Source organism: Haliotis rufescens, unplaced genomic scaffold, assembly GCF_023055435.1.
Source record: "Haliotis rufescens isolate VD_foot unplaced genomic scaffold, xgHalRufe1.0.p SCAF_9, whole genome shotgun sequence".
Lineage (NCBI taxonomy): Eukaryota > Metazoa > Mollusca > Gastropoda > Lepetellida > Haliotidae > Haliotis > Haliotis rufescens.
Window position 1 is genome coordinate 41,680,731 of NW_025964383.1, and position 14,649 is coordinate 41,695,379.

Here is a 14,649-nt window from a genome sequence, read left to right on the forward strand (position 1 = left end):
CATTGGTGTCTACGTTTAAGGCTGTACAAAAAGCATTGGTGTCTACGTTTAAGGCTGTAGTATTAGCATTGGTGTCTACGTTTAAGGCTGTAGAATAAGCATTGGTGTCTACGTTTAAGGCTGTAGTATTAGCATTGGTGTCTACGTTTAAGGCTGTAGTATTAGCATTGGTGTCTACGTTTAAGGCTGTAGAATTAGCATTGGTGTCTACTTTTAAGGCTGTAGTATTAGCATTGGTGTCTACTTTAAGGCTGTAGTATTAGCATTGGTGTCTACTTTTAAGGCTGTAGTATTAGCATTGGTGTCTACTTTTAAGGCTGTATTATTAGCATTGGTGTCTACTTTTAAGGCTGTAGTATTAGCATTGGTGTCTACTTTTAAGGCCGTAGTATTAGCATTTGTGTCTATACTTAAGGCTGTGGTATTAGCATTTGTGTCTACACATAAGGCTGTGGTATCAGCATTTGTGTCTACACATAAGGCTGTAGTATTAGCATTTGTGTCTACACTTAAGGCTGTAGTATTAGCATTTGTGTCTATACTTAAGGCTGTAGTATTAGCATTTGTGTCTACACTTAAGGCTGTAGTATTAGCATTTGTGTCTATACCTAAGGCTGTAGTATTAGCATTTGTGTCTACACTTAAGGCTGTAGTATTAGCATTTGTGTCTATACTTAAGGCTGTGGTATCAGCATTTGTGTCTATACCTAAGGCTGTAGTATTAAGATTTGTGTCTACACATAAGACTGTAGTATTAGCATTTGTGTCTACACATAAGGCTGTGGTATCAGCATTTGTGTCTACACATAAGGCTGTAGTATTAGCATTTGTGTCTACACTTAAGGCTGTAGTATTAGCATTTGTGTCTATACCTAAGGCTGTAGTATAAGCATTTGTGTCTACACTTAAGGCTGTAGTATTAGCATTTGTGTCTATACTTAAGGCTGTGGTATCAGCATTTGTGTCTATACCTAAGGCTGTAGTATTAAGATTTGTGTCTACGTTTAAGGCTGCAGTATTAGCATTTGTGTCTATACTTAAGGCTGTGGTATTAAGATTTGTGTCTACATTTAAGGCTGTAGTATTAGCATTTGTGTCTATACTTAAGGCTGTAGTATTAAGATTTGTGTCTACATTTAAGGCTGTAGTATTAGCATTTGTGTCTACACTTAAGGCTGTAGTATTAGCATTTGTGTCTACACTTAAGGCTGTGGTATCAGCATTTGTGTCTACACATAAGGCTGTAGTATTAGCATTTGTGTCTACACTTAAGGCTGTAGTATCAGCATTTGTGTCTACACTTAAGGCTGTAGTATTAGCATTTGTGTCTACACTTAAGGCTGTAGTATTAGCATTTGTGTCTACGTTTAAGGCTGTAGTATTAGCATTTGTGTCTATACCTAAGGCTGTAGTATAAGCATTTGTGTCTATACTTAAGGCTGTGGTATCAGCATTTGTGTCTATACCTAAGGCTGTAGTATTAAGATTTGTGTCTACTTTTAAGGCTGTAGTATTAGCATTTGTGTCTATACTTAAGGCTGTGGTATTAAGATTTGTGTCTACTTTTAAGGCTGTAGTATTAGCATTGGTGTCTACACTTAAGGCTGTAGTATTAGCATTTGTGTCTACACATAAGGCTGTAGTATTAGCATTTGTGTCTACACATAAGGCTGTGGTATTAGCATTTGTGTCTACACTTAAGGCTGTAGTATAAGCATTTGTGTCTACACTTAAGGCTGTGGTATTAGCATTTGTGTCTACACTTAAGGTTGTAGTATTAGCATTTGTGTCTACACTTAAGGCTGTAGTATAAGCATTTGTGTCTACACTTAAGGCTGTAGTATAAGCATTTGTGTCTACACTTAAGGCTATGGTATTAGCATTTGTGTCTACACTTAAGGCTGTAGTATAAGCATTTGTGTCTACACTTAAGGCTGTAGTATAAGCATTTGTGTCTACACTTAAGGCTGTGGTATTAGCATTTGTGTCTACACTTAAGGTTGTAGTATAAGCATTTGTGTCTACACTTAAGGCTGTAGTATAAGCATTTGTGTCTACACTTAAGGCTGTAGTATAAGCATTTGTGTCTACACTTAAGGCTGTGGTATTATCATTTGTGTCTACACTTAAGGCTGTAGTATAAGCATTTGTGTCTACACTTAAGGCTGTAGTATAAGCATTTGTGTCTACACATAAGGCTGTGGTATTAACATTTGTGTCTACACTTAAGGCTGTAGTATAAGCATTTGTGTCTACACTTAAGGCTGTGGTATTAGCATTTGTGTCTATACCTAAGGCTGTAGTATAAGCATTTGTGTCTACACTTAAGGCTGTAGTATTAGCATTTGTGTCTACACTTAAGGCTGTAGTATAAGCATTTGTGGCTACACTTAAGGCTGTGGTATTAGCATTTGTGTCTATACCTAAGGCTGTGGTATTAGCATTTGTGGCTACACTTAAGGCTGTAGTATTAGCATTTGTGTCTACACTTAAGGCTGTAGTATTAGCATTTGTGTCTACACTTAAGGCTGTAGTATTAGCATTTGTGTCTACACTTAAGGCTGTAGTATTACGATTTGTGTCTACACATAAGGCTGTAGTATTAGCATTTGTGTCTACACTTAAGGCTGTGGTATCAGCATTTGTGTCTACACATAAGGCTGTGGTATTAGCATTTGTGTCTACACATAAGGCTGTAGTATTAGCATTTGTGTCTACACTTAAGGCTGTGGTATCAGCATTTGTGTCTACACATAAGGCTGTGGTATTAGCATTTGTGTCTACACATAAGGCTTTAGTATTAGCATTTGTGTCTACACATAAGGCTGTGGTAATAGCATTTGTGTCTAGCCTTAAGGCTGTAGTATTAGCATTTGTGTCTAGCCTTAAGGCTATAGTATTTGCGTTTGTGAAAATTGGGGTAGCCAAAGGAGTTGTAGCCAAAGCGTCTTTGAATATATATCTGGTATTCTAGCATTAGTTGTAACCATTGTGGTTGAGGTTGGAAGTAGTTTAATATGATATTTTGTATATATTCAGATTCCACACTCGAAGAATCACTGGCTGTCGTTGTTGAAACAAACTATGATCAAACACCCTTCAAGTGCTGCAGTTCCAGAACAAGATAAGAAGGTGTGATATGATGGTCCATTATGTTCTATGTAAAGGAACCCATAGAGCGAAACTTAAAGGCTGAAAGACCTTTAGGAACACGTGTCCTACATACGTCACTATAGAATTCCCGTTGTACACAAGACACCAGTGTTATAACGTCCATCAATTTAAGAATCTGTGGAAAACAACCGTGTGTCCAAATAATACCAAAAATGTTTCGTTTTGGGATTAAGCAATGCTTGGAATGAACGTTAATTGTTATACTGAATTGAAATACAATGAAGATATTCCAGGACCTAACAAATACATATTTAAACTATTGACCTCCACGCTGATCAACGTAAAATGAGGACCTTGGGATTGGTAGAATCTAATTAGTTTTACTATTGATGAAGGGTTTGTTGTCATTGACATTTTCAAGACCCCATAGAACGTCATAAGGTTACGTATTCAACATCTCATGGCGTGTTTAAGCTGGAATTGATCATCGCCAAGCAAAATTACCCTAATTACGCCCTAATTATTACCCACATATCGATGTTATTGAATAGAAGATGTCATGATACGAGCGCAAATACACGTTCGTGATATTGAGCAGTTCCTATCCTGGGAATCACATCCATGTACAAAGCACCGCAATCGATTTAGTTGAAGTGTAAAATGGTTTCCTTGCTCAGTGAATTTAACCCTGGTCAGCATAGAACCAGTTATAGAAAGCCTCGGGGGACAACGTACATGAAGAACACTTGGTCAGCATCTTACAAGCAGCACCATATTATTACAATGTCACGCTTATGGTATAGTCGGAATCGTACAATGGACTCTACGCTTAGTAGATATTTCTTACGATTACGGAAATTGTCGCTTTTTATAATATAATTCTCAGTGAACATTATAGGGGATACACTTTTCGACTGTTATAATAAGTTATTCTAAATTTTAAAAATGGTTGTTAAACAAGATTTGCAACGCATACATTATGTAATTCAGTATTATCATAGGTTTCCAATAACGGTCCTGCCATCTAGACTCAAATAGATCGTCGTATATAGGCATCCACAACAAAGCATAAGCATGCTTACGACACTCCTAACAAGTGACTAACGAGAGTGTCGGATTGTAGCTTGTCGTATGTAACGATTTTTTTAAAGAGTTGTGTCAAGAGTATTTGTTTCAATCTTACTGATTGAAAAGGATTGTTATATGATGTTTAAAGTTGAAGGCTGATCAAGTCAGTGAATATATGTGTAACTTATTTTCACTTTCCTATCAGCAACATGATATTTCCCATTCTGCAAACACAGACGGTTTATTCACTTTAACTCTGTTTGTCCGACATTGTAGAAAAAAAATTACATGTTTTTTCTACATTCCAGAAGGCAGTAGGGTTTTGTGTTTCAAAATACTTTATTCTAATTTTTTTTCAAAACCAAAAATGTTGGCTGGACAAATTTATTGTCTAGCACAAATGCAAAAGAAAACCACTTTATGTTTAAAACAGTGATATTCCATTTTCAACGAATCTTGCGCACGGATCCCAACGAGGAAAAGTCAAGTGGGTACTCACACGTTTCATGGTGTATGAATACAAGTGACTGAACCCTTTCCATAATCCTAAGAATCTGTTGCTAAAAGAAGAGTCCATTGCACGATTCCGACTATATCATAAACATGTGTTTATTAATCACTATCATTTAGACCTGATACCAGGTATTTATGAGCAGGTGAACGTATTCTGGCATCCGTAACAAGGCAAGTCAAGTGTTCACAAACACGAGAATATGTGGTACAGGTCAAAATAGAGAATCACATCGGACTGATGCGTCGTCAAATATGAAAACGTCCTCATTTCTACCATTAAACTAATCCTACTTACTCATCTTTGCAATGTTTGATGCATAGATATCCGAATAATAGCGCGTTATCTGCGATATATGTAAAAAATGAAGCAAAAGTGATAATGTTTCCTCTCTGATGTGTTCATGGAAATCCAGCGCAAATCAACAAAACATATGGGATTTTTAGGCAACCATATGATCGTATTACACAAATCATTCTCTGATGCATGTGAGTATTCGGATTGTTTAATTCATATCATGCTAAGGAACCACTTATCATTCCCTGGTACACGTTACTGCATGCCATATCGAATTCTTGTACATCATCTTGTTTCTATTATGTGTATAATTTCGGATTGTTTAAACATCATGCATGCCTTGTTAGATTTTTACACGCCAAGTATGATTTAGTGAACTGTTTAACGCCATACACATCATTTGGGATTGCAAGTGTCAATATGCCTTTTCGAGCTGTATAAGGTTGTACATGCCAATTCGAAATGTTTAACGAAATGCATGTTATGTGGGATTGTTTAACGTCACGCATGTTAGGTAGGATTGTTTAACATCACGCATGTTATGTAGGATTGTTTAACGTCAAGCATTTTATGTGGGATTGTTTAACGTCACGCATGGTATGTAGGATTGTTTAACGTCACGCATGGTATGTAGGATTGTTTAACGTCACGCATTTTATGTGGGATTGTTTAACGTCACGCATGGTATGTAGGATTGTTTAACGTCACGCATTTTATGTTGGATTGTTTAATGGTCAAGATTGCTATGTCGGGCGTTTTAACGTCATGCATGCTATGTCGAACTGTTTAACGTCATGCATATTATGTCGGACTGTTTAACGTCTCAAACTGTCGTTCGTCATTAAGCAATGTCAAATCGACGCCATCGGTAGACAGTGAAATAAAATTAATCACATCACATCATCTTTCACATTCATTCGTTTGTTCTGGAAGCATTGAATAACGGGAATCTGCATGTCCAATTGTCGGGGTAAGTATATTCGTATCTATGTCACATGAAAACCCACACATAAGGGAATCGAAATATTCATCAGCCTACATACACGCATCTTTGTTGAGGTGCGTCAATGATACCAGAAACACAGCGTGTTTCATTATCAGAAACATTACGGCTCGACGGTCAGGGAAGAAAGACAATGTTTACGATATTTATGCACGGCAAAGACAACGAAATGATCGCAATAGAAAATCGCCGTTAACAAAGATGAGGACTAGTTGCACATCGATATTATGTTTTATCATCGATCGATAGTGTGTTGATCTTGGCGGTGAATATGTACGGGGCTTAGACAATTCAATTTAGACGCGAAGATGTCAAATTAGAGGAGCTTTGTTAAATCTGATACTACCAGACAGACATTAATACATGTAATATAGTATATCTGACCATACGGTGTACTGTACGGTTGAAACGCCATTAAGAAGATCGAGATGTCATATTGCGAAACTCTTTATACACTTCTCCACGAAGACACAATGTACCAACACTGTAGACACCTCCTACGACCTGCAACATGTGTGACAATATTTGTGATTTTATGAAATTATTCATTAGCTTGCGTTCATATTCAACCTTCAACTCCTCGCCTGAAACAGCTGATACACGAACTACTGCTGCCTCTTATTCTGCTCACCATCTTACAGCGTATGGACATATACCATTGTGCGTCCCTGTCTTTCAGCGTATGCACACACATGTAAGTGTACGTCCTTGTCTTATAACGTATGGACATATATCATTGTGCGTCCCTGTCTTTCAGCGTATGCACACACATGTAAGTGTACGTCCTTGTCTTACAACGTATGGACATATATCATTGTGCGTCCCTGTCTTACAGCGTATGCACACACATGTAAGTGTACGTCCTTGTTTTACAGCGTATGCACACACATATAGCATTGAGCGTCCTTGTCTAACAGCGTATGTGCACATATAGCATTATATTGTGCGTCCTTGTCTAACAGCGTATGGACACACATAGCATTATATTGTGCGTCCTTGCCTTACAGCGTATGGGCACATATAGCATTGATCGTCCTTGCCTTACAGCGTATCGGCACATATAGCATTATATTGTACGCCCTTGCCTTACAGCGTATGGACACATATAGCATTATATTGTGCGTCCTTGCCTTACAGCGTATGGGCACATATAGCATTATATTGTGCGTCCTTGCCTTACAGCGTATGGGCACATATAGCATTATATTGTACGTCCTTGTATTACAGCGTATGGACACATATAGCATTATATTGTGCGTCCTTGCCTTACAGCGTATGGGCACATATAGCATTATATTGTACGTCCTTGTCTTACAACGTATGGACAGATATCATTGTGCGTCCTTGTCTGTATTTTGTCTGAGCATTGTCTGTATGGACACACGTAGCATTATATTGTGCGTCCTTGTCATTATATTGTCCATGAGCGTCCTTGCCTTACAGCGTATGGACACACATAGCATTGAGCGTCCTTGTCTTACAGCGTATGCACAAACATGTAAGTTTACGTCCTTGTCTTACAGCGTATGCACAAACATGTAAGTTTACGTCCTTGTCTCAACATGCTACTTTGTACGTAAGATCCAAATAATATGTGCTTGCTTATCTCAACATCTGACAATGTGTGAAAGACACGTCTATCAAATGTGATGGCTTTTGTAAACATTTCACAATGGCATATTATATAAAACGCTATATGAATGTGTGTCTCAACACCTCACACTGTATCTAAAACACATACCAGTATATCAATGTGTTTGCCCTTGTCTAAACACATATATCAATGTTTGACCTTGTTCAACATCTTATAATGGATCTAAAACACAATATATTTATGCGTGTCATTCTCTCAAAATCTTACAGTAAAACACATACATACCAACGTGTGTTCCTGTCTCAACACCTTATACTGTATACAAGACACATATACAAAAGCATGTCCCTGTAGCAGCATCTTACAATGTACGTATCTTATACTGAATCCCATATATCAAAAGTGTTAACATGTCTAAACATCTTACAATGTATGTAAAACACATAAATCAATCTGTTTCCTTGTCGCAACATCTGATATATATCTCATATAAGACACATATTTCAATGTATGTCCCTGTCTGGTCTCCTGACACTTATATGTTTGAAAGACCCTCGTCGCTAAAACAGCATGCCCGTGCCAGTCTCCACTGTCAAATTACTCCTTGTACTGGTGGCGTTTATTCAAAGGTTACATAAGCTGTAACTGGCGTGATGTTTTATGTCCACGTGACCACGCGCGTGAAAACGTGAGACTTATGAATATCCCTGCATTTGAAGAGTCCAATAACAAGCAGTTGAAACCAGTCTGTGTCATTAGACCTTTATGGGTTTATTGAAACCTTCCAAAACATAAAAACACGAACCCATAAACAAGTAAAAAAAAATTTTAAAAATACAGTTTCCGATATTGTAATTTCAAGCCTGCACGAAAGGAGCTCTTGAATAAGAATTACTTTTAAATTGCGTGCTATATTCGATTTGTTTGCTTGAACGAGGAACAAGAAACTGGATATAATTTCAAACGTCTTCACTAATGACGGAGTAGGGTAGGTGTATTTATAAATGAAACAGGGCCATACTGGATATAAAATACATTTTGACAGTGATAAACACATATTTTTCTATACTGTAAATACTATCCGTCATTCGACTAGGGTTAAGGCTCCTGTTGGTCTCCAAAAGAGCGGATCATTTGTTGATCAAGGGGGAGGGATGAGGTTTTTTTGGGGAAAAAACATAATCTGTTCCCTAAAATGTGGACCGAAGTGGTCATCAGTTCCTCGGGTTTTTTATTCACAATGACATCCTTCACTCGACATCATGGATGACGAAAATGTGTTGTGTGTAAACAGATATGTTTCTCTTTTCATTATCGGAAAAAATGTATATTTTGAAATGTTGGTTAATCAGTAAATGCGCTATCGTGTCACTGGATTGTCTGGTCCATCACTTGATTGTCTTATCATGTCATGTGGCAGGAGTAAGGTCGTGCAACGTCAGGCAAGAAACAAACACTAGTTAAGCAAATAGTGTGAGTGGCACGTGGTACCGGTAGGGTAGGACACGTTTACCCTTGTCGCGAACACCTGGTGTCATCACTGATCATGATGTTTATTCATCCAGTCATATAATTTAATTTCACTGCTATTTTCCCTTCTGTTTCAGAAGGTAATCGCGACTGATTATTCTCTAGTGTTGGCGTATTATATTTACATCAAACGTTATCATTGTTAAGGAACAATAGACAAGTTTATTTGTGCAAAATACATCCCCAAAAGTAACGAAGTCTGTCATACAATTGTAATGTAATGTGAAACATGCACAGGTGCTTACTTTCATGAAACGACTTATTATAGTAGGTTCAAATAAATTTGACTTTAAACAGCATATCAATCTAACATCGCAGAAAACACATTCACTTTCTCACTCACCTTCCAACCAACTAGTATTGACCATTTTTTATTTTTTATTTATCATAAAAAATACTGGGTAGGAAGGTGAGGGAGAAAGTGGATGTGTTTTCTGTGACGACACATTGAATTCACCGCTATTTTGCCTTTTACACCCAGTGTTTCGTGGGATAATCGTGCCTTGACGTGTAATATTGCTCTATATCATTGTGCGTCAACTTGAGGAGGAATGTCAAGCTTTTCTTAAGTATTCACAGTTTGACGAAACCCACGATCACTGGTACATTACATGTTTATATCACCTCTCGACTCAGAATGGAGTGCATATTTATGCTCAATCATTTCAGTATTTAATCGTAGTGATAATATTATTCGATACGGCTCTTGAAGCACTCGCCTTGCGGCAAAACAAACCCAAACCTTTTTTGACAAATATGATATTCATAACACATATTTAGTTCCCATACATCTGACATCAGTTTAAGTTTAAGCCCTATGTCTATAACGTAATGTTATAACGGACCGCGGGTAAGACAACATACGAATGTGTGTGTTTGTACGCCTGGTCCATCATCACGATACACAGGTATATATAATTATATATAACGATCATTGAAGCGACATATGGCAAAATGGTCTCACGTGAATGTCTCTTATGACGCAGCCGGCCTACATGAAACATTAATGTCGCAGACCTGTTTAAAATCCAGGAGAGGCTCGAATTACAACTACTAAAATATTGAAAATAACGATCTCTGTGAACTTTTACTTGGTATTGTATTTCAACAACGTCAATTCTGATCGGGAGACACTGGCGCTTGAACGTAGTTTATGTCGGTGAAAGAAGGTCAAGCTGTTAAATTCGGCGAGGTGGTGAAATGGTGTGTGGGGGTGGGGGTGGGGGGTGGGTTGGGTGGGTACATGAGTACTAGTATATCAGATTGACTTGATAGGTGAGTGTGTGTGTGTGTGTGTGTGTGTGTGTGTGTATATGGATTTTATAGTATTAGCTTCGCAAAATCTATTTCATATTTCACAATTCCTTATAAAGGCAAGATAATCACAATGTCAAGAGGTTGTGGGTAGTGGACCAGTCCATTCAGTATGTAGGGATGACAGGACAAAACAGACGCTGATGAGATTTCCATATTCATAAAATCAACCATTCATTCACTATAACATTCAAATATAAACTTTCATTAACACACAGTAAAACATTAAACATGTTTTATTGGCATGCAATGTGTGCAAATTACCAATCCGATGCGAATAACTTTACAATCAACTATGTCTGCCAGTGGATCATATACGTGGATTAAAGTATCATCTACGTAGTCGAGACATGATTAGATTGTTGCATTATATCAAGTCAGTCCTAGAAGTTATAAAACCTTTTGGAGTTTTAATTCATGTTGCACGTCAACTCCCAAAAATAAACGTGTTACTTTATTGATTAGGCAGGGGTACGACATTACTTTCGATGTGGGTTACGAAATGTCTCATTTTAAGAGTTACGTACTCGTTTGTTTTACGAAATTACAACACCCAACTGAGATACCATGCTGTAGTTTAACATGGATACCCTCTCCGACACAGTATACTCCGAGCAATCCAGTCCTTGTTGCTTCCCGTTGAGGCCGACCGCCAGAAAGGGTAACAACCATTACGAACTCTTAACGTCTTTTGTGACGCCGAACTCATGGAACTTTGAAGAAGAGATAATTAGAAATGCGTTTCTTTGTATCGTCCAGGCTCCGTATATGTATATTCGGTTATTTAGATGACGGTTATACCAGAGGTTAACATGATCCACTTCTTGTCAAATTCCCGGGTTTAATTTCCAACATGGGTATAAGACTTGTAATGGTGTTCTGCTCTGATATTGCTTTCAATACCTCTCAGGTGACACAAACCACAATCTTTTTTTAATAATGAAAGCATCGAGTGTACACTATAGTACGCCCTTACCTAAAGTATTGGTATGTGCTTCTAAAAAAGTAATATTATCCAGTCAATGTGAATTAATTGATGAAACCATATTTACAAGTACCAAATAGAAACTTGTAGGCAAATCCCATCTGTCGACATTTTGTGAAATACAATATAACATAGTACCGTAGTTGATTAAAGTAGTTCTATTAACTATCAAAATGTTTGTAATTAGTAATGGTCACAACCGATGCCATATTGTCCTAGCCTTAGCATTAGATATGTGAGCAGATTAAGATTTTACCATATAAGGTCATGTTCTCATAACAGTTGGTTATATTTTCTCCGAGTCTTGACACGATTCCTCCGAAATTTTATTCAACTCTCGGTGAGAAAGAAATATGAATATTCGTAGTTCCTTACAAATACAATCAAATGTGTAAACAAAGGTGTTTTCCTCAGCGGTGACAGGCTAAATCTCTGACGTTGATCAGCTGAGAGATCACGCAACGCTAAAAAGAATGACGTGTTTCTGTATCCTTTTAGTCGGTTCAAAAAATGGTACTACCCAGCGGGTGATCGTGTGAGAAAAGCTTACGAGGCGCGGGAAGAGTGAGGGAGACGAACAATTGTCGCGTCCGTGCTGCCTCTGTCACAACCGCTGCTTGCACAGCCGATCATTGTGGCGTTTCGCTGAGATAATCGATAGCAGTTGAAACAAACATAGCTCTTACGAAGTAGCAAATCGAACATATAAATGAGCCTACCGTACACCATGGAAAGAAGCAACAGCTCCACCAGCACAATAGTAACACTCCTCATGTTTGCTTCTTATGGCGCCATCACATCCCGAAAGACTGGGATAATCTTTTCCGGCGAGCAGGCTTCCATCAATAGGTACCTATAGTCCATATATGAGCAGAACTGCGCGCTCCAACTGTCGTCTGCCGCTGCACGCGCCACGAGAACGACTGTCGTCTGGTGCGCTTATCGCTTGTTACAGGCAATACATAGTGAACATTAGGCGATCGACAAAAATCGAAAATCGCCTATGACCGTTAATACGTTTACGAGCACCGTTCGACCAGCCCGCTTGTCGATGATTTCTAAAGTGGGTTGGGAGTACTTCCTAAATGAACTGGGAAGTACCAAGCATGGAGGGGTGAATCATTATTTGCCAAACATCGGCTTAGTGGCCTCAGACCCTGCAAAGCTCCCCCAAGCTAGGGATGCGAGACTCCTTCGTCCTCTTCATCAATACGTGAAGCACTATTCATTAACCCATCAACGGCGTGTTTCAGTTAAAGATGTGAAGCAGACGACACCTAAGTAAGTTTGGAAACTGGCACAATCGCTGGTAAATTTGTAAGCAGAAGTGAGACCGTGCTATGAACTCGTAGAGTTCTGTTGTCATCCCGCTCAAAATTGCAGACGACAAATACTGTTAGAGGAAATGACAAGGTGTAGACGACGGCTAATGCATTGATTATATCGGAATATGGTCTGGAAGAAACTGCGTCATTGATAAAAGAAAAAAAGCCCAGACCCATCAACATGATCCTAATTCTAATCTAATACTCAAGAAATATATCGCAGTGAAGAGAGACACGGGCCTGTCTCTGTAATTGTTGATATTAGACGAAAAACACTTTGGATGTGCTCCGGAAATATCGCTTTCCCCTAATAACCGTATACAGTCGAATGTGGCAGGCGACACAAGACTATGTCCCCTCATGTCATTTTATACATCCCTTGGCCATGCAATTGTCTGGTACAGAGAATATTTTGCTCTATAGCACACACCTGTCTGCTGCAAGGAATATGTTGCTCTACAGCACACAGTCGTATGCTTCAGGGGATCTCTTGCTATACATTACACAGCTGTTTGCCAATGGCGACTTCATGCTCTACTTCATACAGTCATATACTATTCGCAATACATTGCTCCATACAACAATCTGTTACACGAGATCCATCAAAATCAAGCAACAATGTGCTACATAAGATCCCTCAAAATCAAGCAACAATGAGTTACATAAGGTCCCTATAAATCAAGCAACAATGTCCTACATAAGATCCATCTAAATCTAAATCAAGCAACAACGTGCTACGTGAGATCCCTCCGTCTAAAGCAATACTGTTCTACATGAGATCAATCCATCTCAACCAACAATGTGCTACATGACCCCCCCCCCCCGACCCCCCCCCCGTCTCAAGTAACAATGTGTTTATAATATCCCTCCATATCAAGCAACAATTTCCTACTTAAGATCCATCTAAATCAAGCAATAATGTACAACATAAGATCCATCTAGATCAAGCAACAATGTGCTACATAAGATCCATCAAATTGAAGCAGCAATGTCCCACATAAGATCCATCATAATCAAACAACAATGTCCTACATAAGATCCATCTAGATCAATCAACAATGTGCTACATAAGATCCCTCAAAATCAAGCAATAATCTGCTACATAAGATCCCTTAAAATCAAGCAATAATCTGCTACATAAGATCCCTTAAAATAAAGCAACAATGTGTTTCATAAGGTCCCTATAAATCAAGCAACAATGTCCTACATAAGATCCATCTAAATCAAGCAACAATGTGCTACATAAGATCCATCTTAATCAAGCAACAATGTCCTACATACGATCCATCTAAATCAAGCAACAATGTCCTGCATAAGATACTTCCATATCAAGCAACAATTTCCTACATAAGATCCATCAAAATCAAGCAGCAATGTCCTACATAAGTGCCATCAAAATCAAGCAACAATGTCCTACATAAGATCCATCTAAATCAAGCAACAATGTCCTACATAAGATCCATCTAAATCAAGCAACAATGTCCTACATAAGATACCTCCATATCAAGCAACAATTTCCTAAATAAGATCCATCAAAATCAAGCAGCAATGTCCTACATAAGTGCCATCAAAATCAAGCAACAATGTCCTACATAAGATCCCTCTAAATCAAGCAACAATGTGCTACATAAGGTCCCTCTAAATCAAGCAGCAATGTGCTACATAAGATCCCTATAAATCAAGCAACAATGTCCTACCTAAGATTCCTCTAAATCAAGCAACAATGTCCTTCATAAGATCCCTCTAAATCAAGCAGCAATGTGCTACATAAGATCCCTCTAAATCAAGCAACAATGTGCTACATAAGATCCCTCTAAATCAAGCAGCAATGTGATACATAAGATCCCTCTAAATCAAACAGCAATGTGATACATAAGATCCCTCTAAATCAAGCAGCAATGTGCTACA

General features: G+C 38.3%; 1 protein-coding gene across 7 annotated transcripts in view; it reads right to left on the reverse strand.

Moving 5' to 3' along the window:
- Nucleotides 1–12,685, reverse strand: part of LOC124111080 — a 78,026-nt gene extending 65,341 nt beyond the window's left edge. For 3 of the 7 annotated variants that reach the window (XM_046470653.2, XM_046470651.2, XM_046470652.2), the window contains exon 1: nucleotides 12,136–12,665. In XM_046470653.2, coding sequence (XP_046326609.1) covers nucleotides 12,136–12,190 — 55 coding nt within the window. In that variant the 5' untranslated portion in view covers nucleotides 12,191–12,665. Of the gene's footprint in view, nucleotides 1–12,135 lie in introns of all 7 variants that reach the window. The other 4 variants (XR_006857380.2, XM_046470649.2, XM_046470648.2 and 1 more) reach the window with 4 other exon arrangements.
- Between the last annotated feature and the right edge of the window lie 1,964 nt (nucleotides 12,686–14,649).